General features: G+C 59.4%; 1 protein-coding gene across 3 annotated transcripts; it reads left to right on the top strand.

Annotated features, from left to right (window-relative positions):
• Positions 1–2,060: 2,060 nt before the first annotated feature.
• On the top strand, positions 2,061–21,707 carry PDGFB (platelet derived growth factor subunit B). 3 transcript variants are annotated; one of them, XM_053919587.2, is made up of 8 exons: positions 2,061–2,855; positions 3,032–3,176; positions 10,788–10,884; positions 13,095–13,184; positions 14,485–14,690; positions 16,023–16,146; positions 19,295–19,448; positions 19,838–21,707. In XM_053919587.2, the coding sequence occupies exons 1-7, from the start codon at positions 2,827–2,829 to the stop codon at positions 19,420–19,422; spliced, it is 819 nt and encodes a 272-aa protein (XP_053775562.1). In that variant the 5' UTR covers positions 2,061–2,826; the 3' UTR covers positions 19,423–19,448; positions 19,838–21,707. The 3 variants fall into 3 exon arrangements, with proteins under 3 accessions (XP_053775562.1, XP_053775564.1, XP_053775563.1); XM_053919588.2 differs by having other exon boundaries at positions 2,063–2,855; positions 19,298–19,448; positions 19,838–21,704; XM_053919589.2 differs by having other exon boundaries at positions 2,061–3,176.
• Positions 21,708–22,831: the final 1,124 nt, after the last annotated feature.

Raw genomic sequence — 22,831 nt, 5'->3', positions numbered from 1 at the left:
GGTGCCAGGACTGGTTCTCCTTCCTCATTCCATTCCCTGGGTGTCACGCAGGGCTGGCACACAGTAGGTGCTCACTGATGCTGAGCCCACCCAGTAGCCTTCCCCTCTTTGCATCCCTCCCAAGGCTGAGCTGTGTGCTCCCTCCTTCCTGCTCTTATAGCACCTTGTACGCAAGTGAGGGCTCATATTGGTACAGCCCTTTTCAGTTGGCAAAACACTTTTACTTATATTAATGTGTGTGGTGTTTACACAAGCCCTGTGTAAAAAGTGTCATCACTGTCACCATCATCACCTGCCAGAAGAAAGCACATCACGGTGGTTTAAGTGTGTGGGCTCTGCAGCTGGACTGCTGGGTTCAAGTCCTGGCTCTACTACCTACTGGCTGTGTGACCCTGAACAAGTTGCTTAACCTCTCTGTGCTTCAATTTCTCCATTTGCAAGGTAAGAGTAACATATCTCATAGGAGCATTGAGAGGTTGCACACAGAGTAAGGACATTACCTACCACGTGATCACCTCAATAATAATGGTAGCTATTATCATCCCATTTGCAGATAAGAATATAGAAGGTCAAGATCAAGATCACCTAGCTGTCCAGTGGGACAGTTTTAATCTCTAAGTCTTTACAGGTCAAATCTCATGTTTTGGGGTTATCATCCCACCCAGTCTCTCACCCCATCTCCCTTGTCACTCTGCCTTCTAACTTACCTGTTCATGCACCTGTCTGTCCTCTAGCTGGGGGCCCCTCCCCGGCGGGAGCATGCATCAGCATTCTGCCGCCTCCCCAGTGCCCGCACGGTCCCTGGCCCCCGGGAAACACGTGGGAGCTGTGCTGAGAGAACGATGCGCTTGCTTCGTGCGCCAGGTGTCCTGCTCTGTGCTCCTGCATGGCTCATCCTGTCCGAGTCTCTAGACCAGTCTTTGTCGGCCCTCGGTTAAACAGGCCCTCCTGAGACGCCCTCCTCAAGCGACTGACCCTGTGTAGGTCCCAGGAGACGACTGACGAGGGGGTGTCGGTATGCTTGTCTCAGTGACAGTGGGTGTACATGCATGTAAGGAGCAGGCCACCCCCTCCTCCCCCAAGGATGTTTGGGCACAAAGGGCAGATGAGAGGCACCGCAAGGGGACCAGATAAAGTATCCTAAAGCCAGGAGCAGAGGGATGCAGTGAGCTGGGTGCTGGGTTCAGTGGGTGTGCGTGTGACTCTGTGACTGTGACGGTGTGACTGCTGAAGGCAGGGACATAGCAGCTCCCAGAGCTGGGGGCGGAAGGTGTTAACTGTGTGAGTGCTGGTGTGGGTGGGGGGCCCGGGCCTCCAAACTGGGGGCTGAGGGAGGTAGTAAACATCAGGGTGACTTGGATGCTGCAGGATTGGGGGAGTTGTGTGACTTTGCAGTTCAACAAATTCAGATTCAGCTAACGCCGGCAGTGCCTGTGATGTGCCAGGCAACCAGCTAGGAGAAGGAGGCAGGAACCCAGCATTCAGCTGAATGGTACTGGCTGTGGGGTTTGCGTGATGCTGTTGCGGCTGGCATGGAGCTGGGTGCTTTCTGCCATTTCTGGCATTAAATCCTCAGAGTAACCCTATCTTACTTTGAGGCTAGATGGAGGAGCACAGAAAGGAAATGACTTGCCCAAGGTGACCCAGGTACTCAGCACCAGGGCAGGATTTGAACTGAGCCGCAGAGCCTGAGTCTTTCTCCACCACTCCTGTGCCAGGGTTCAAATGCCTGGTCCTGCAGGAGCCGGCTCAGACTCCTGGCCGTGGTCCTGGAGACTCTCCCCAGCCACGTGAAACCAGGCTACGATCACTGCGTTGACAGGCTCAGGGGTTGGTTGCCTCTAGCTCTCTCTTTCCAGGGGCTAAATTCCTGGGCAGAGGGGCTGCTGGGCTCTTGGAGACCACCAAGCTCCTCATCCTTGCCTCAGGCCCTCCAGAGCTCCTGCCACTCCCCCCCCCCCTTCCCTCCTGGTGCTGACTCTCAGCCAGAAGAGGAAAGGCTGTCTCCACCCACCTCTCGCACTCTCCCTTCTTTATAAAGGCCAGAACAGCTGAAAGGGTGGCAACTTCTCCTCCTGCCACGGGGAGCAGCCCGCCTGCCTCCCCTCGAGCCTGCAGCCAACCCCCGCGGCCTCCCTGAGGGCTCTCCTTTGGCCGCCAGCGCCCATCTTTCATTCCCGATAGAGATATCTGGCACACACGCACACATACACACACACGCAAAACGGGGGGGAAAAAGCCCACCCTCCAACCTCGCTGCAAAGAGAAAGCCAGAGCAGCCGCAGCTCGCAGCCCGTAGAAGACTCCCAGAGTGGGAAGCAGGCGGGCGGACTAACCGAGGGACTCACGCCACGTCCACCTGTCTGCTGTGTCCGGTCCAGAGAGCAGCGGGCACGCAGCACTCGGAGCAGCCGTGCCCGCCGCCGCCAGGGCCCACACACCGCCCGAGGAGCAGCCGTGCCCGCCGCCGGGGCTCCAACGCCAGGGCTCACACGCTCCGACCCCCCCACCCGGCCCGGGAGGGAGTTTGCACCTCTCGCTGCTTGGGTACTCGGGCCGCCGCTGCAAAGCCAACTTTGGAAAAAGTTTTGGGGGGGTGACTTTGGTTTTGAGGTGCCCAGCTCTGCGCTTTCTGACTTCAAGGGCCTTCCCAGAAAATGTTGCAAAAAAGCTAAGCCGGCAGGCAGAGGAGAACGCCTTTAGCCGGCGAGAGAAGACAAACCATCGACTGCCGTGTTCTTTTTCCTCTTGGAGGTTGGAGTCCCCTGGGCGCCCCCACACGGCTAGACACCTCGGCTGGTTCGCGACGCAGCCCCCCGGCTGTGGATGCTCGCTCGGGCTCGGGATCCGCCCAGGTAGCGGCTTTGGACCCCTGCCCCGCGCCCAGGCTCTTCCCAGTCCCCCAACGACGACGGAGTCGGGGCTGAGGGCGGGGGCGCCCGGGGGCCATGCGGGTGAGCCGCTACAGCGGCTGCAGCGGCCTGAGCGCCTGATCGCCGCAGACCCCAGCCGAGCCCACCTTCCTCCCCAGCCCCCGCCCTCCACCCTGGCCGAGGGGGCGGCGCGGTCGGTTCACACGTCTGGGGCCCCGTGGGGCCGGGCCCGGAGTCGGCATGAATCGCTGCTGGGCACTCTTCCTGTCTCTCTGCTGCTACCTGCGTCTGGTCAGTGCTGAGGTGAGTTGCGAAGGCGGTGGGGCTGGTTCGCTTCATTCATTACACCTACTCCTATCCCTTGGTCGCCCCTCTGCTCCCCACAGTGAACTTTGGACCCTTACAACCCGTGGGTCTGGTGCTGGGCGCTAGGTGACCTCCGAGGGCTGACACGCGAGGTGCGGGAGGTGCCAGGCTCTAAGGGGAGGGTGCAGAGGTGGCTTTCCTTCCCAGGAGCTATCCCAGATTTCTCCACCTTTAAGCGTCCGGGAAGATGTGTGTGGTCCTGTCCCCCACCCCTCAGGAACCGAATGAGCCCCTTCCCCGCCGAGTGGAGAGGGGGTGGGGTGGTGCCCGAGTGTGCAGAAGGCAGCGCGTCCTCCCGAGCCCACTTCGGTTCCAGCTTAGGTTCTGTCTGGGACCTGGCTTGCACGGGAGGAGAAAGCTTGCGCACTGGTAGCAGCCACACCAACCTTCGGCAAGGTTTTGGTCCCACCCTGGCTCCCACTCCCGGTCACAGTGGGCACCCTCAGGCCCGTGCAGGGCATGCCCAGCCCCAGAGCGCTGTCCAGGAGCAGCTTGTGTCTCGGGTGCGCCGGAAGGGAGGTGGGGGTTTCGGACAGGTTTTGAGCACTTGGGGTTAGGGAGGAGTGGGGGCTCTTAGGAAATCCAGCCCCAGGACGGTGTGTGCCTGAAGCCCCGCCATGCCTACGCCCGAGCCCTGCAAGAGGAAGCACCTCTCTCCCCCGCTTGCAGGGTGCCTGGAAAAAGCCTAGCTGCAAGGGAGGTGGGGTATAAAAACGTCTGCCAGCGCTATCGCGTCTGATCGGTCCCCCCACCCCCCAGCCTCAAGTAGCAGTGAGTTGGCAAGTGTACCCGGAATCCAGGTGGGAAAGGGGGCGGGGCAGGGAGGAGGCGCGAGGTGGAGGGGAGAACAGGGCTGCCCGGAGCGCGGCGCGCCTAGGTCCGGTCCCGCTTCTGCTCGGCCGTGGCCGGGAGCCCGCATCTCCCCTTTCGACCTCTAACAAGGCAGGAAGGAGGCAGCGGCGGCAGCGAAAGGGTTAAGGCGAAGGGCTCCGAGGCCGGGGCCGGGCCTTGGGCCGCCGCCAGCGCAGGTTGTTTTGACCACGGAGGAGCTGTCGCCGTCTCCTTTTGTTCTCGGGGATCCTTGAGGGCCGCCGGCCGCCCGCCCTGGGGCCCCGCCCTTCCGCGGCCGTCCCCCGCGGCCCGCACCCGGGAGGGAGGACGCGGGGCTCGGCCAGGACGCCTGCAGGCCCCTCCCGACGCCCCCTCCTCTCCTCCCGCAGCCCCCTGGGCCGCGGCCAGCTGTTGAGGAGGGGGCACCGGCCGGCCCCAGCTGCCGCCTCGCCGCGGGGCCTGGGGTTTGGGCCCGGTGCCAGGATGTCCTGGGAACCGCGGCGTCCCCGTCGCTGCTCTCTGCAGCCCACCCCGTCCGGCCCCCCGACTCGCTCACTCACCCCACGCATGCACACTCTTGGCCGGAGGCGATGCTGCGCTCCGGCGGGCGGGCGCGCAGAGCGACGGGCACGCACTACTGCGGCCGGGTCGCGCGCCCGCCGTTGCCACGCCCGTGCACACGCGGGACACACGCGCGCGCACCGCACACACACGTACGCAAGGCCCCCCGCACACTCAGCACACGTACGCGCCCACCTACGCACGCACGGCCCAACGCCAGCTACCCACCCCCGCGCCACAGGTGGGCCCATGGTGGGCCCTGGAACCGCCTCACCTCTGTAGCGACTCCATTTCTTTCCTGGGTGCTATGAGGGAGGGGAAACAGGGACCCTCCCATCAGTCCCGGCTCCACAGCACCCACGTTTTGTCCCCCCGCCCCTAAGGTCAGCTCCACGCCCTTCAAACATTACTCTTCTGTGATTGCTCTTTTCCGGCTAATCCCGTGTGGCTGCGAATGGTACTGATGTGCTTGGGGGCCACTGTCATGTCCAGAGCGTTTCTCCCTTCAAGTAAGGCTTGGAGACTAGCGGACCCTGAGCTGCTGAAGGAGTCCCCCGCCCCCCCCCCCCCCCCCGCCGGCACTGTTCTGTCCCCTTTGCTTACCCAGCTGGGTGACAGCTGGCTAAGGCTTTCCCAGGCCTGCCCTTACCATTCCCAGCCTCATCCAGCACCTCCTCCTCCTTTCCCACAACTCCACGGGCACGTGTGTTGGGGGCTGGGGGCGTGGAGCGCTTTGGCACAGAAGCCGGTGCCTCTCTCCTCTCTTCAATCACAACACCCCTGAACACATGGCTCTTAGGAACCCACAGCTGGGCGGTGCTTTGCAGTTTACAAAGCACTTTCCTGCTGAGCCTGAGCAAGCCTCAAGGTGGCTCTAGGAGAAGAGAGCTAAAGGGCAAACCTGTGGCCCTGGGGGCCAGTCCAGGAAGGGGGACTCTGGGAGGGCTTGCTGGTAAAGGTGGCCTTGAATCTGGCCATGTCCCAAGCATTCATGGACTGTGCCTCAGGTGGAGGCCTCAGCAGCCGGGAAGGAGGGTGGGCAAGTCTGAAGCAGGGCCTGATAGGGGGTCGGCTGAGGCCTGTGAGCTCCTCTGTCCATCAGCTGAGCTGGTTGCTGGGGAGGGTGACTCCCACTGTCACGTGATGCTTCTGGCCTCCACACCCTTCTGCTGGGAGAGTGAAGGGGCCCTACTGCCCTTCAGACCCAGCTTCCACCTGGTTTGCTAATGGCGGACCAGCTTGCAGGAATCTCCCAGTCCTAGAAGTGTCTGCAAGTTTAGGATCAAACAGAATTTGGAGGCTCTGGTGCAAGACCTAGAAAGATTGTGCTTGAGTGTGTGTGTGTGTGTGTGAGAGAGATTCAGCAGGAGTGGGGAAGAGTGTTTGCCTTGCGCCTCAGAAGCCCCTTGCAAAGTCTTCCCTCACCTGCGATGCAATGAACAGCACTTTGCATTTTCCTGTTTATTCAGTTGTTTATTACCTGCTCTTTCCTCACTGATATGTGTCCAGCGCTTGCTGAGTGCTTCACAAACACTGCCGCATTTAGCCCTTCCCCCAGGGCAGACCAGCAAGGCCGCTGCCCCCCACCAGGCACCCTCATTCGAGCTCCCTCTGCCCCATCTTGAGAGACAAGCTGGTCTTTCTTTTCCACGGCTTGGGACTTGGACTGGCAGGACAGAGGGGAAGGAACAGAAGGAAAATCAGATTGCAAGGGTTCTGTGTCTCTTGAACTGGGCCTCAGTTTCCGCCACCTAAAAATAGAACATCGGATTAGCTCAGAGCTCCCCAAGAGCAGCAGAGTTACCAGGCCTCTTGAAAATGCAGAATCCAGGGCTCCGCCGTGTGCTGGGAGCTGGGACAGAGGTGGGGTGGGGGGCAGTGATCGCCTGGCTGCCAGGATTAGATTGCTGCGCTGGCCTCTCTCTCCCTGCTGCAGCAGTTTTTCTGCTCCAGGGAGAGGTGGGGAGCCCGGTGGGAGGCTGGACTCACATTAAGGAGGGGTGGGGTCATGGGGGGGGGTTCCCAGGAGCAATAGGGAAGGGAAATGGTAGGTGGGAAGGCTGGTTCTAAATGGCTTCTGTGGTCTGCCCAGAGGAGGCTTCTTCAAAGGGCTTGGCTTTGGCATTGAATCTAAATTAGGCCTGAGACTCGCAGGCAGGCAGGCAGGCAGGCAGGCAGGCGCTCAGAGGAGCCCGGTAGGCTTCTCCCTCTGCCAGCCACAGCCAACGCCCCTGGTTGCTTGGGCTGAGCCCTGAGCTCCGAGTTGTCTCTCTCAGCTGAAGGGCAGGAGGGCTGGGGAGAGTGTATCTGTGTGTGTGCTGAGGCCCAGGTGGAGGGTGGGTCCAGGCCCCTTTGATCTGCCAGCCCAATGGGGAGCAGGTAATTCATCCAGCCTTGCTCTAGCTGGTGCCCTTCCTACCTTCTGCAGCTGGCACTGGGGGTGGGGCGGAGAGGAGGCTGTTTGCCTTGGCTCCCGTGGCTGGCTGTGCCCCAGCTGCCTTCTTGCCACACCCTCACCCTGCCAGAACCCCAGGCCTGAGATCTGGGGCAGCTTCCCTGGGGTGCCCAGCTTCCTTTCCCAGCTCCAAGGGGGAGCTGCCCACCTAAGGAAGCTTCTAGAACCTGTGTTCAGGAAAACCCTCACCTTGCACTCACCCTTCCACATCAAGAAGAGCCTCTGACCCAAAGCTTCTGACCCCAAGCAGGTGCCCCGCAAGTGCCCCCTCAGGGCATTGCACCCTGGAGCTGACCACAGACTGAATTTCCTCACTCTTCACCTACTCCCCAGCCCTGGAAAGAGCCCGGCACTCCCCATGGCCCCAGGCACCGCCACTGTGGGGCTAGGTGCTATTTCCTGTGGCCCAGCACGGAGGACAGGGCAAAGTGCACACTCTCCCGTGGGCAGGCAGCTCTCTGCCCACCCACTGCCATCCTCAGAAATGTCCCACGCTGCTGGCCCCGAGGGTGCGTGCGGTTGGCTGCTGCCCTCAGAGGAGCTGCACTGAAGGAATGACCACAGTGACAGCTCATTACACACCTATTATTTGCTGGCTGCTCTGCTAGGTGCAATTAGGCCTCCCAATAACCCCCGTGAGGTGTTATTAACCCCACTTAAAAGATAAAGAAGCTGAGATTTGAGGTTGTTAAGAGGTATTCCAACAGTCAAGCTTTCCTTGGCAGCTGAAGCCTATGCTCTTTCATCCGCCACTGCAGTTTCTCAGCCTGGCACTGCTGACGTTTTGGGTAAGGCAGTTCTTTGCTGCGGAAGGCTGTCCTGGGCACAGGAGGGTGGTTAGCAGTCTCCCCGGCCTCTACCCACTAGGTGCCAGTAGCACCCCTGTTCTTGTGGCAACCCAAAATGCCTCCAGACACAGCCAGTGTCCCCTGGGGGCCACTTGCCCCTGGTGGGGAGCCTCTGCTCTATGACCTCTATAGGAAGAAGAGGGGCCCGAACTGGAAATAGTGGTGAGAAGCTCCGTGGCAGCTGGAAGAGAGAGGGGCCCGGCTCGGTGGCTTACTACTGGTCTTGTTGACCTGTAGCCACTCACTTCATTTGTCTAAGCCTCAGCTTCCTCATCTGGAAGGTGGGGATGAAAATAGCACCAGCCTCTTGGGGTGGGGAGTTAGTAATGAATTGAGCTCAGTGCCTGGCTTAGAGTCAGCACTTAGTAAAACGTTAGCTGTGGAATTTATCAAACCCAGGAGCTCTTATTGAGTGGCCAAATTAATAGAAGCGTGTGCAGGAATGACCTCTGCTGGGACTAAAGTGGACTCCATAGGAGGCAGTTTGCGTGTGGGGTGGGGGAGACTATCCCAGGTGGAGAATCATACAGGAGCGAACCCCAGGGTGAAGGGGAGAGTCTTTCATTCATTTTCCGGGCATTTACTGAGCACCTACTGTGTGCTTCCCCCCCCCCCCCCCCGTCTCTGTCCTGGGCTCTTCCACATGCAGCCTGGGAGGCGTTCTGGGTTTGTTTCCATAAGATTTCACCTCCTTTGCATCGTAGGCCAGGCCCGGGGCATCTGCTGAGCTCTCCAGTGGACAAGGAGGTCTTGGCACAAGTGCTCCATGCCATTTGGTACTGGGCCTTCGGGCCCCTCTCCTGGGCAGTTAATTGAATCATTACTCCACACACAGCCCGGGCTATCTGGCTGGGTACCTCCCCCTTGGCTTTCCTCTGCTGCCTCTCCTGCCATCCCTGGGCAGAAATAGAATCAAATCAAATGTCTTCAACTCCCTCGAGTCACAGGTGAGAGCCAGCTGCAGAAAGGCACAGTGGCCAGCCCGAGGTCACTGGTGGTTAGTAGCAGGAGAGAGTGGGGTCCAGCTCCCTGGACCACCCACCGACTCTAGGGCTGAGAGAACCCTCCTGGTAGTGGCCTACCTTGGTCTTAACTGGGACCAGCCCCCTGCCTTCCATTCTGTGTCCATGGTTGGAGACCACCCAAGGTGTGGCCTCTCTCCTGGGGCTGGAGGAGGCTGTGCGTGGTGGAGATGGGAGAGAAAAGAGAGCGGCAGCCAAGCCAACGTGTCGCCCGTCTCACACATGTGGTCCCTGGCCGCCTGGCTGCACAGTCATGGACCCTGAAGGAAAGACCCCGATTTCCAGCCAGACTTACTGCTGCACCCCAACCTTCACTCCCTGGAGCCTCTGGCAGCCCTGGACACCAGCCAGCATGATAAGCTCCATGTTCAAATGAAGACACTGAGCTCAGGAGTTTTAAGGAATTCGTTTTAAAAGTGGTTATGTCCACGAGGTCAACTCGGGTGGCCACAACTGGACGTGCTGGAACCCCTGGAGGAAGACGCTGTGATAAGTGTCCAGGAAATGAACTTCGGGGGCAGGCTAAAAACTGATCAATCACCAGACATCTACCAGAGCTTTGGGGGAGAACCTCGCGGGCCGGCCACACGGTGCGGTGACCCGCCCTTTCCTGCAGGGTGGTGAGGGGAGGTGGCTGTGCTAAGCCTTCCAGCTTAAGGCCTTGGAGTGAACCAACTAGAACAGGAGCTACTCCCTTCCTCACCCAGGGAGACCGAGGCACAGAGCTGCTGGACCAAGGTTAAACAGTAGTGGTCAGTCAAGTCAGCTGATGCCCTCCCCAGGGCCCCTTCCACGAGACCCTGCCACCCCGCGTTTGTGCGTGCACGTGTGTGTGTTCACAGGGGTGTGAGCTCGGATGTGCGGCAGCACCCCGCACATTTTCTTTGTCCCGAGGAGGTGGGTGTCCGGATCCTGCGTCTCAGCCTCTCATGTCCCTCACCTCTTTGTCCAGACCTCTGGCATCAGCCCCTGGGGTCTGCCTGGACCAGAGGGGACGAGGCCGCGTCCTTCCTATTGGGATGCTCTCGTGTCATTGTGGGACCTGCGGTTTCCCTGGAGGAAGCCCGGCTCCGAACGGGGCCTGTTCAAGTGCTTATTTAGTTTCAAGTGTTTTTGGTAACAGGCCAGGGGGGCTCTAAAAATAGTGTTTGGCTGGGCATGGGGCTCGGGTGAGCTTTCAGGTTCCCGGCCGCATCTGAGGATTCCCTTCTCTGTTCTCTGAGAGATTAAATAAACACCCTTAGTACTTGTGGCCTCTGGAGACCATTCACCTCTGCAAGCATTTGTTCAACCCCTCGTGCACCCAGGAGGCGGGGAACGCGCACAGGCTCGGCCACCAGGGAGCCTGGGGTTAGGGTGCTGGTTCTGCGGCTCGTCGGCTGCAGGACTCGGACAAAGGGTGTCGCCTATCTGAGCCTCTCTTTCCCTACTTGTGAACTGGGGATAATCAGACCTCCCATGGCAAATGCTGGATGTCATTAGCTGCCAGGTGTGGAGGAGAAGCAGAAAGATGGGGGAGCCTCCCAGAACCTGCAGTGTAGGGGGGGAGAAGGACATACACACCCAAACTCAGGGAAAGCTGGGGGTTCTGTGCAGGGCGGGGGGCAAGTGGCCTGAGCCTGGTCTCAGAGGCTTTGGCAGGTTCTGGCCCCAGGACTTTGTGCTCCCGGCAGTCAAGCCTGGACTCTACCGCCTGCCCACCCCAGCCTGGCTGTGCATAGGTCCATGGCCGAGGGGCCCTGTGGGAACGAGTAGGAGGAGGTGTCTGTGATGGGGGCAAGAGGAAGCCCTGAGTCCCAGCTCACTTGATCCCGTGCTGTCTGCCTGGCAGGGGGACCCCATTCCCGAGGAGCTCTACGAGATGTTGAGTGACCACTCGATCCGCTCCTTCGATGACCTCCAGCGCCTGCTGCACGGAGACTCCGTAGGTAAATTGAATCCTCGTCCACTGTGCTGGCTCTCCACCGAGTGCCTAGGAGCTGGGAGGGACAGGGCAAGGCCGTCCTTTCCTCCTTGACATCCAGAGAACCGAGGCCTGTGGCAGCCCAGGGAGGGCTCGGCCACACCTGTCTGGGGCATGGCTGAGTAGGCAGACGGGTTGGTACCTGGGACGTGAGGCGTGGCAGGAGAAGCACTCACATGTGTCTCTGGCTTGGTGCAGAGGGTGGGGCACCCAGAGGTGCCCAGGGCATCTGCCCAATGAGTATCCAGGTGTGGACTCAGCTGGGGGCTGGTGCTGGAGGAGCCACATCCCTGCCCCTCTGGCCCAGGGCCCACTCCACAAGGTCTCCTGGGGACACCTGGCCCAGGCCAGCGGGCTGCCCTGCCCGTGCCCAAGAACGCACTCAGCGAATGGGCACGTGCTCGGTGGCACACGCGTGGCAGGGCTGGCGGTCTGGGTGGGGAATGTATTTATAAACGCTGTCTTCAGAGCAAATTCCATTCTATTCTAACCTCTGGCCTGATCCCTGGAGCCCTGGTCAGCACCCCCCCGCACCCCCAGCTCCCCTTCCCTCTGGGGTTTTGTCTCTTTGTCACTTTGTAATCCTTGCCCAGACTGCTATCTACGGGGGACAGCATTTCCTGCCTTTGTTTCCTCTCCCCGTTGGGCCCCTGGCTCCCTCTCAAAAGCATTCCCGGGCCCTTTCAAACCCGCCTGTGCTGGGGGCCGGTGAGGTAGGCGGGAGGGGGCCCCAGCTGGGCCCACCTATTGTTCACCAGGCCCCCCATCTGACGTCTCCCACACCCCCACCCCATGCCCGACTGGCCAGCCCTGGTCAACACAATGGGGCAACTTCCAAATTTAGCCTTTCTGCTGTTTCTTTCCAAGGGCCTTCGCCCCCACCCTTGGACAGCCCCTCCACACCCTGGTGGGGGTCGGGATCAGGGAGACGAAGTTTTCAATAGCAGCCCTGTTTCGAGGCAACCATGTGGCTATTTTTTCCTAATCAACTTAACCTTTCCACAAAGCACATCTTTTCCCCATCTCCTCCCCAGTAGGGACATTCCAGAGATGGCAGAGAGAAAGGAAGGGACCACGAGGCAAGGACAGACTCACTGATGTGGGACAGTAGGCTAGATGGGAATGCACCAGTTACAGGACAGTCCCCTCCAAACAGGACCTGCTGGCAGCCTGCAGGGACGAGCAGGACCAGCAGGATGGAGAGACAATGGGAGCCTGAGGTGCTGTGTAGGGCAGAGAGGGACAGGGCGGGAGCTGGTCCCCCACATCCCTCAGTTTGTTTGCTGGCTCTCGGCCAGCAGAGAGCTAGAAGAATCTGCCCACCAGTGAACATCAAGCTCAAAGTCCCCCTGCCCAGCCGGCACCTCCAGCAGCCAGCTCCGGTCATGTCTCTAGAGTGCTGATGTCGCTGAGATGAGAGGAGGAGCTGCAGTTGTGACCTTAGGCATAAAAGGACAGCTGAGGGCAGATGTGGGGCCAAAGGTTAGAGGGGAGAAGACAGAAACACAATGAGAGGCTGGGAGATGGAGAGAGACCCTGATTTAGAAGGGCCCTGGGTGAGGCTTGTGATCTCAGCAGCCCCGGCTCCCCACCCCTCTCTGCCTTCAGCCCCCACCCACATCCCTCTCCCTCCCTCCCCCCTTCTCTCCGCCCAACTAGGCCATTGTCAGGGGCTCCAGAGGGGCTGTGTCCAGGGCATGGCGGTCCCCCCGGGGATTCTGGGAATTTCTCCATTCAGCACTTCCTGTGGGAACGCTGGGCGGAGGGCACTGGAAAGCGGCCTTCAGAGCTCTGGGTCCTGGCCCTGCCCTGGAGGCCAAGGAGGGTTCGAGTACAGTAGCAAAGGGGAAGGGTTATTTTTAACTCCATTGACACGGGTTCTGTCCAAAAATGTGCCTGAAGAGCCCAGAGTGGGGCTGAAGCCCCCGAGAGTTTACAGTCAGGGCTCCACCCACCCTGAGCCCCGTGGCCACCTGGGGTTTGCCCAGGGGGGCCTCTCCTCAGAGCTGGGACCTGAGTTTACTGGGAGCCGGCAGGGGAGCCTGTTCTCTGGAGTGGGGTCCCGGTGAGGGGTGACGGGCAATCCTCCTGCCTGTCCCAGGGCCCCCCAGAGCCCCCGCCCCGGGGTCAGGCCAGCAGTTATCAGAGCGCATCTGTCTGTGCCGACTCTTGCAGATGAAGATGGAGCCGAGTTGGACCTGAATTTGACCCGGTCGCATCCTGGAGATGAGCCGGAGAGCTTATCCCGAGGGAGAAGGAGCCTAGGTAAGCCTGAGTGTGAGAACAAGGCCCCTCCACAAAGGTGGGGGCCAGAGAAGGAGGACCAGGGCCTGCAGCCCACCCAAGGCTCCGAGGGCCGATTCCGTGTGCCCCCCCCCCCACTCGGGACGGGGACGAACTAAGACAGCGCAGCGTCCTTAAATACCTTACGTTGAGGTGCAGCGTCACGCCCCACCCCCAACATACTCCGTGTCCTAAATATAATGCCTTTAACCTTATTTTTTGTTACTTCAACCCTAGAAATAGGTACTGTGGACCCCATTTCACAGAGTGGGAGACTGGAGCCCAGGAGAGGGTGAGGAAGTAGGTGCGCTTACACGGGTAACAAGTGGTAGGGCTGGGATCCCAAGAGCGCTTCTCAGGTGAACCCAGTGCCCTCCTGGCTATGCATTGCTGCTATGGCCAGGGACAGCAGGCCTGGACAGCAGGCCTGGAGCAGAGCCCGGGACCTGCTTCCCACTCTACTGCAGAAACCGAGGGACAATGTAGAATGTTAGGTTGCAGGGAAGCCTTCCCAGGGATGGCCGGGGCTCACCCCAAGCCCTCCTCCTCTCTTCCCACCTGCAGTACCCAAAATACTGTAGATGGTGCCGTGGGGGTGGGGGCTCCTCATAGGAGTCGGGCCCTGAGTTCCACTCCTCGGTCCCTGAAGTCAGGAAGCTCGTTTGGCTCCCGGAGCCTCCGTTCCTCGTGGGTGGACAATGACAAGCCCCAGCATTGACTGTGCCTAGGCCAGGCGTCCCTCCCAGGACCCCTTAGGTCTGCAAGTGTTGTGCAGACGCTGTTATTAGCCCGCTGTATGGATGAGCACACCGTGGCTCCCAAAGAGGCAACGGTGTCAGAACAGCCCGCGGTATAAAGCTGCTAAGGAAAGCGGTTACAAGGCCATATGTGATGAGTAAGGACCACATGTCCAGCAAACCCATAAGGGTATGAAGTTACAGAGTGACCTGAGTGAGGGCAGGCGGAAGGACTCTGACATTTACAACATGCCAGCACCTTCCGAATGACCTCTCTTTGACCCTGGCAATGGTTCTTGAGTGTAGATCGTCCCCGTGTGCACACGGGGAAACTGAGGCTTAGAGCACATCGGCAACTGCCCAGGTCCCGTGGCTGATGGGCTGATAAGGGCCCGGACCCGAAAACTCCCCTGCCATGGAAGGGAGAGGGGATTGGCCGGTCATGTAGGAGGAGAGCAGGCCCAGAGGTGCCCCACCGTGCTTCCCTGCCAGCTGGTGGCTCTAGGCAGGCCCACCCCGCTGACAGAGGTCCTGTCTCCCTTCAGATTCCCTGACAGTGGCTGAGCCAGCCAGGATCGCCGAGTGCAAGACCCGCACGGAGGTGTTCAAGATCTCCCGGAACCTCATCGACCGCAGCAACGCCAACTACCTGGTGTGGCCACCCTGCGTGGAGGTGCAGCGCTGCTCCGGCTGCTGCAACAGTAACAGGGTGCAGTGCCGCCCCACCCAGGTGCAGCTGCGGCCCGTCCAGGTGAGCGGCCCCGCCCGCTCCCGAGGCCCAGCACTGCTGGCGGGGCTGCCCAGGCTTCCGAATCGGTGGAAAGCCATTCCTGGCAGGCTGCTGGGCTCTGTCCAGAGAGGACCCCCTCAGGAAGCCGTCTGGACATTTGTGCTGAGGCCACCCAGGCTGCTGTGACCAGAGCCACAGGCGGACCCCAAGGCAGGCTGGGTGTAGGATGTTAGGTAAAGGGTGCTGCCTCGTGTTTTACAGGGACAAAATCCCCAAACGTCTCTTGAAAAGACATGGCAGCAAACATACTGGACACTCAGAACGTTCTGGGCAGCTGTTCAGAGGCCCCCCAAAGCTCTCCCCTGTCCTGGCCTGTCGGTTTCCTTCATTTCGCAGAGAGAAAGGCTCCCCCGTGTCTGCGGCACCTGCTCACCCCCTCTGACAAGCTGTGTCTTTAATAAGGAGGGCGCAGAGACACCGCCAGAGGTGGGGCAGCCCTCGCACAGTCAGAACTCGAACCCTGCCTCTCCCCTGGAAACACTGGGTATACCTCTGACTCAAGGGGAATTTGAGAGTCGAGTCCATGCTGGGGGAGCCGCTGGTCTCACGCCGGGCAGCGCAGGGCCAGAGAAGCCTCAGCTGCCTCTGAGTCAGGTGGAAAGGTCTCTGCACCCCTCGGGCCAGCCTTGCCACACACCGATGCAGGCTGGGCTGAGCTGCTGGGTGGTAGACACACTGAGGGCTGGATCCGCGGCCAGTGCCACACACTCCGTAGGCTTCACTCTGCCCCCCTTCCTCATGCCCACTTGCATCCGAGGCCTGAGCCATGTGCCCGAGCTGATGAGTGTCACTCTCCACCACACCGCCCACTGTCCTGCTATCTCCTGTCCCCAACGCGTCCATCTTTGTAGATGGACACCTGACAGCTGACCTCCCCCTTTCCGCCTCCCTCCTGGATAAAGCCGCCCCCCACTTCCTTCCAGACAACCACCCCCCGCCCCTGCCACAGCCCCTGACCTTGGCTGGCGCTCCAGGAATGAGGACACCGCAGGCCCCATGCTCCACCCGGAAATGCCTTTCTCCCTCTCTGGGAGTGCTGAGGGGGCCCTGGCCAAGCTGGAGGCCAGGTCGGGAGGGCTTGTTTTGATGGAAAAGCTACAAGAAGGGCAGAGGGCAGGGTCCTGCTATTGTTTGGGCCACAGTGTCTGCCCTGAGGTTCACAGCTCTCTGGACTTTTGGCTTTCGAGGAAAGATTCCCGCAGGGGATGCTGGGGTAGGAAGAGCAGGCAGGCAGCTCCCTCAGCCCCTTCCCGCATCGTCTTACACGGGCACTCGGGTGATTCTGTCCTCCAGGTGAAAAAGATCGAGATCGTGAGGAAAAACCCGATCAATAAGCTGGTCACAGTGACCCTGGAAGACCACCTGGCATGCAGGTGTGAGACAGTGGTTGCGGCACAACCTGTGACCCGAAAGCCAGGTAGGTCCCAGGAGCAGCGAGGTAACCATTGGTCCAGGGTCTGCCTCTGATGGCTCGGCCTAGCAGCCCCCCTCACCCATGGTGGCTGCTGGTAGGGAGGATTGGATCAGGCATGCCCCACCCTGGTTAACTTCATCCGAAGCTTTCCGTCCAGCTGAGAACAGTCAGGTTCCTCCCCTGCCTGCGAGGCCCTACCTGAGGACAGAACGTCCAGTTGGCCTTCTGGCCTTGCTGACAACCAGTCCCCTTCATAGTTGCCACCCTGGCCTTTTTGAGTGGCTAGAAACGTTTCTGCCCCAGGGCCTTTGCACATGCCAATCTCACTGAAACTCACTTCTCTCAGCTCTTCGTAAGTCTACTTATTCTCTTTATTTGGGTCTCAACTCAGAAGTCTCCTCCTCCTGGAGGTCTGCCCTGACCACCCTGTGCAGTGTAGCCCATCCCAGACTTGTCAGCCCCTACTTTGTTGAATGAGTGCATGAAAGAGGGAGGAAAGAGAGCCTGGGTGAGAGAATACCCCATGCACATCGTCTTCAGATATGTGACACCTTCTCCTGGGGGTGAAGAAACAAACTAATTCCTGTGGCCTTGAGGGGGACATTAGGGCCAGCGGGCAAAGCCACCAGACAGAGATTTTTAATTCCATGTACTAGTCAGACGTCCAGGATGGAATCGTTTTCCTTGTGATGGAGTGAGTTCCCTGTCTTTGGAGGTGTGTCAGTAAAGGCTGGGCAACCATGCAGAGGAATATCAGAGACGGGCCTCAAGCACCAGATGGCTAAGTGGAACCAGAGTTTCCTTCCCATCTTCAGATTTTACAAATCAGTTCAGCTTAGAGAGGTGAAAGGGACCAAAATAAAGATGTGGTTTAATTTTGCAGAGGGTGTGCCTGAGGCCCGAGAAGCTGAGGTCTTGCCCAGGGTCACAGAGCTAGTCCAGGTCTGATAATGTCCAGTTCTGGGTTCTTTAGACTATGTCCAGCTGCCTTTTCTCCCTCAAAAGTTCGCAGTAAGGATCCAACGAAAATCATTAAGTTAATGTGATTAAAGGTTAAAAAAAAAATCCCCCGAGTTACTGTTGTGATTTTCAGGAACTTGCTCCTGCTCGGGGACAGAACAGCCCCCCGCTGTTATTTCTCACTAAGGAGCCTTCTGAAGGCAGGGCCGCCTCTCCGCCTCTGCGTCCTGTTCCCAGGGCCGAGGTGAGGCCTGGGTGCTCTGCGCAGGCTGACAATGTGGCAGCTTCAAGCCGACGTGTTGTAAATTGTGTGTAGAGTCAGCATGGAGAATGACTTTCAATCCGGGAAAAACGTTCTTCTTTACGTTTAGATGGGGCTTTTTTCACACACATTTGTTTCACGTGATTTTTCGACCCAGTTTCTGGGAGGGGGCACGTGGAACCAGCTAGCATTTAGGTAAGGTCTTGCTGTTTCAGTGTTAGCGCTTTGGCCCCGTGGGACAGAACTTCTGGCAGCTGTCCACAGGCGGGTTAAGGCTCGGTGGTGTGGCCCGTGTGATGTGGCGCTCAGTGTCAATCTCTGGGCTCCAGCGTCTGTGCTGGTCTGTCCCTCCTGAGCTGTGTGACACCCTGGAGCTGGCTCGGGTGTTGCCAGCCCAGCGTCCTGCTGGTGGCCTGGTCTCTGCATCAGAAACTCCAGGCCCTTCAGTGGCTTTCCTGGTGCAAAGGCCCTGAGTCCCCAAGTCCCCAAGTCACAGAGATGGGGTGACTGTCTCATGGGAGCTTGTATTCGAGGCAGGAGGTCAGGCCTTGGCCCCGAAGGGCTGGATGGGCTGGGAGAAGTCGGAAGGCTCCAGGAAGGGGGGTCCTTGAGCTCGGCAGAGAAAGCTTCCACTACGAGGGTGTCCGCCTGGGTGCCCAGAGGGAGAGAGGGGTGAGTGCTGACCTTGACCGAGGCTTGTGGGCACTGTGTGATTTATAGCAGAGGGGTTGACAGTGTGGACTCCAGAGGCAGATCCCTGGTTTAAATCCCAATCCCTCTGCCTCAGTTTCCTCATCTGTGAAACGTAGATCCTTGTGCCCTCTGTGCGGACAAATGGGCTTTGAACATTGCCAGGTGCATGGTGAGGGCGAGCCACGAGTTTCTGGCTATTTCCCTGTATTACCTCCCAGCCGTAGGAGGCCACGGCTGCTGGGTAAAATGTGGAGATCAAGGCACAGTTTGCTGACTTGCCCCGAAGCACACAAGAGACTTGAACCCAGGTGGTCTGGCCCAGCGGCCGAGCTCTGGCCTGCCCCCCGGTGCCGCTCCTCCGAGTGGCGAGGGCCAGGCTGACCATAGGCACCACGAGGGAAAGGGCCAACTCTGTGGTGGGGGTCTGGTTCTGGCCAGAAGCCCAGGGGCTCCCCACCACACAACTGCAAGGGGCTGAAAGGTTGGTGGGGGGAAACCTCAACAGGGGTCAAGCAGAGGAAATAAGAGGCAAGTGAGTGAGAGCAGCGGCCATTCGCCCATCACGGCTACTCTGAACTTTGTGGCAGGGACGGTAGCCATTTCCGCCCCTCTGGTCCGTGGGCTGACCGGGCTCGGCTGCGAGGTCCTGCTGGTGTCTCTTGTAGCTGCAGTCAGCCATCCGGAGGCTGCACTGGGACAGCTGGCCTCTGCCCCTCTTCTTGTCACCCAGGGCCTCTCCTCCCCATGGGGCCTCCACAGCAGGGTAACCAGCCTTCTTATGTGGTGGCACAGGGCTCCCCAAAGTGCAAAGGTGGGAGCTGCCAGGCCTTTTTAAGGCTTACGTCTGGGACCGGCACAGCACCATTCCATCCCCCTTTATTGCCCGGCGGATCCAGGTTCAGGCCAGGTTCGAGGGGCTTGGAAATAAAGGGCATGTCAGTGGGGTAACGATGAGTTTGCCGGCCCTCTATCATTTATTGCTCCCACCAGTGCTGTGTGGTGGGCAGTCTTGTCACCCTGCTTCACAGATGGGGGCACTGCAGCAGGGAGAGTTTCAGTGATTATTACCAAGGCACATACAGCTGGTGGGCAGCAGGGTTGGGATTTGAACCCAGGAGGTCCGGCCCCTTCCCTCAGCCCCGAGGCTCCGGGGAGGTCCACGGCAGGTCTCAGTGGAGAGGGATAGATCCCCCACAGTGGTTGCCCGCCTGCTGACGAACCTTCGTTTTTCTCAAGCAGCCAGGATGCCCCAGACTCGGGTGGCCATTAGAACGGTGCGCGTCCGCGGGCCCCCCAAGGGGAAGCACAGGAAGTTCAAGCACACGCAAAACAAGAAGGCCCTGAAGGAGACCCTCGGAGCCTAGGGGCATCGGCAGGAGAGTGCGGGCAGGTAAGGGCCGGGCGGGGAAGCTGAGGCCCAGAGCCCTGAGTTTCCTTCTCTCTGGACTGTGGGTGGGGCTGCGGAAGGCGTTGAGGGAGAGGCATTTTCCCAGATGAAATGCAGGCGCTAAGCTTTGGTCCCCTCTGCCCAGTTATCAACGGAGTTTTTCCTTGGGACAGGTGGGTGGGGAGCTTTGGGGACCCCAGCCCAGCTCTGTCCCAGCATGCCCTCAGAGAAGGCGCAGTCGAAACCTCAACTGTCCAGCCCTGAGCGCTGCTGGAAATCAGGGACTCCAGGTTGCCCCCGGCTCCCTGCCCCTGGCAAGCAGGGCATGTGAGTGTGGCGGGGAGCTCCTGGGCTGTCTCTGAGCGCCCGCTGTCCCTCTGCTTGGTTTACAGGGTTATTTAATATGGTATTTGCTGTATTGCCCCCATGGGGTCCTTGGAGTGATAATATTGTTCCCCTCGTCCGTCTGTCTCGATGCCTGATTCGGACGGCCAATGGTGCTTCCCCCACCCCTCCACGCGTCTGTCACCCCTCTGCAAGTGCGTCTCCCCTCTGTGGCCTCTAGCGGTCTTACCCGGAAGCTTGAGAAGGAAATGAAGAACCTGGACTCCATCGAAGCCTTCCTCCCCCTGACCCTAAGAATCTGGGATAAGAGTGCAAGAGAGACTTATGGGGGAAGGGGCTCCCGTCCCCAGTGCCTGCCCAGGGCACCCCGAGCGCATTGGACTGGCTCGAGGAACCCTGCCTGTGGCCCTGCGATGTCTCGGCACGGCCTGCCGGGTCCCTGGCCCCCAGCCAGGTCTGATGGGAACGCCCGCAGGCAGGCCGCCCGAGGGCCTCGTACTTCTGTGGCTGAGACCAGGCTGGGGCACAGACTGGATGGAGCAAACCCCGCCCACAGCGCCCAGGCCCAGTCGCTTCTCCCTCCTCACCTCTGCTCACAGTGGCTTTCTTTCATTTTACACACACGGCATCTTTGAAGACGTGGACTCCTCTGGGCAGGCTTGGCCTGAGTGCCCTCTCAGATGCGCTAGGGATGAAGTTTGCGCTACAGGTGGGTGCAGATGGCGACCTGGGCACCCACTGCCTTCTCCCGCCCACCCCTGCCCCCCGCTTCCTCCTGTTTCACCTCTCTACCTCCACCCTGCATCCTTCCCCCTGTCCTGGCCCTTCAGTCTGCTCCACCAAGGGGAGCACCCCTTACTGAGGCTCCTGATGAGCCCAGTGACTGCTCCCTGGGGCAGGAGACCAGGGGCCGGGGCCGCAGGGGACTGCCCAGCGTACCCCGGCCTAGCCCAGACTGCCCGGCCAGGTTGTACAGGGCGCGCACTGCTCTGGGGCCCGGCAGGCAGGGGTCACTGTTCACACCGTCAACGGGGCCACTTTGTGAACTTATTATGGCAGTTTTCTGGCAAGTGGAGGTAACATGTCTTGAGGAAAGGGATCTTTTTCCTATCGACACAGAGGCTCTGTGTGGACTGGATATGCCTCTGACCCAGCCCGTGGCTTGGAGGGTGGGACAAGAGTGGGCCTCGTGGTGGGGGTGGAGATGACATGGTCCTCCTGGCCTCCACTTCCCCAGGTCCTCAGCTCGAGCAGTCTCTTTCCACGTAGGCATGAGAAAAACCAAGAGAAGGTCTCCAAGGGAGGGGCAGCCCTCAGGCCCCCCCCCACCACACACACTCCCCCATCTTAGATGCTTTTGAGTTCCGCCTCTGGTGGCTTCTCCCAGGAAAGCAGCTCTGGCTGGGAGTAGGGGGGAAAGGGCAAAGATCCCCAGGCCCCCTGGCTTAGGGGGCTCTGAGCTCCCACCCCCTTCCCAGCTTCCACTGCACTTCCCCCCTCCCCCTCTCCAAAATCTGCTTCCTTCAGTTTGTAAAGTCGGTGATTATATTTTTGGGGGCTTTCCTTTTATTTTTTAAATGTAAAATTTATTTATATTCCATATTTAAAGTTGTAAAAAAAAAAATAACCACAAAATCAAACCAAACGAATCCGCTGGAGGTCTGTCTGTTGGCATCGTGCGTGGCGATTACCCTTTCCGAGTTGGCGGGATTTGCCGACAGCTTGCGGCGTGTTCCTCTCGCTCTGGGAGGCTCGGCGCATATTCATGCACACACACGCTCACACATGCGTGCGCACACACGTGGACCTGCTGCTGGAGGGAGGCCCCTGTCTGGGGGTGGGCAAGAGCTGTAGGTCTTGGTCCTGCAGCGGCTCCTGACATCCGGACCCCAGGCCTCAGCGCTGCGCCTCTCGCCGGCAGTGACCAGAAATGGCTTTCTCCAGGCTGAGGGTCTCCATAAGGCAAGCAGGTGCTCAGCATGGCAGAGTTAGACTGACTGTTGGGAGGGGCTTCTCAGAGTGGGGGTGGCTGGGGGAGGTCCCAGAGGGGCTCTGGGGTTTCGAAGGAACACGGCTGAAAGTTGGGTCTGCAGTCTCATCGTGGTTCAGTCCTTAGCTGTCTCTGTGGCCCTGGGCAAGTCACAGCCCCTCTCTGGCCAAAACCTCATCTGAAACACAAGATGACCAGGAGACCTGTGGCCCCTCAAGTCCAGCTGTGGGGTTCCATGCTTTCCCTTGCCTGTGAAGGCTTGGGTACCGTCTGATAACAGAGATGTTAAATGTGTTGTGGGTCCCACCTGCAGGCCACTGGGGCCGATGGGGAAATCGGGAGGTGGAGAATCTGACTCATCTTAAGGATGATCTGAAACCAGAAGTAGTGAGCTCCCTGTCACTGGAAGTGTGGAAGTGGAAGCTGGGTGACCACTTGGCTGAGGTTAGACTGAATAACATTTGGGTTCCCCATGACTGAGTGGTTGGCTGATTGATTGGTTCATTCGTTCATTCACTCACCTTTTTGAGCCCCTAGCACAGAGTGTCTGTCTCTGTGGGGGGCTGTTACAACAGCGTGGTTTAAATTCCTCCTAGGATTCCGGGCCCTATGCCCGAGGAAGTGGAGACCACTGGTGGGGTGGTGGGTGGTGCAGGTCAGAGGGGTTTACCTGGAAACCCCTGCCCCTGCCTGCCCAACCCTGTGTGTAGGACCGTCCCCTCCACCACACTCCCAGTGTCCTGGGTTCCCCGGGCACCAGTGCAGGCTCTGGCTGGGGGGCAGAGGGGACAGCCTGCCCAGGTGACAGAATGACAGGGCAGCTAGAGGGCTCCGCACATGCACTAGAGCAGTGCTGAGCCCTCTTCGGGGACTTAGCGTTTGCTGCCTCCATAACAGAACAAAACAACGAATGTTTACTGCTCATCAAGCAAAATATGTATGAATTAAAAAAAAAAATCCTCACCGGAGGCATGCTTATTGATTTTAGAGAGAGGGGAAGGCAGGGCGAGGGGTGGGGGGAGACACACATTGATGCGAGAGAGAAACATTG

Source organism: Desmodus rotundus, chromosome 3 (assembly GCF_022682495.2).
Source record: "Desmodus rotundus isolate HL8 chromosome 3, HLdesRot8A.1, whole genome shotgun sequence".
Lineage (NCBI taxonomy): Eukaryota > Metazoa > Chordata > Mammalia > Chiroptera > Phyllostomidae > Desmodus > Desmodus rotundus.
This window is presented reverse-complemented; position numbering and strand designations above follow the sequence as displayed.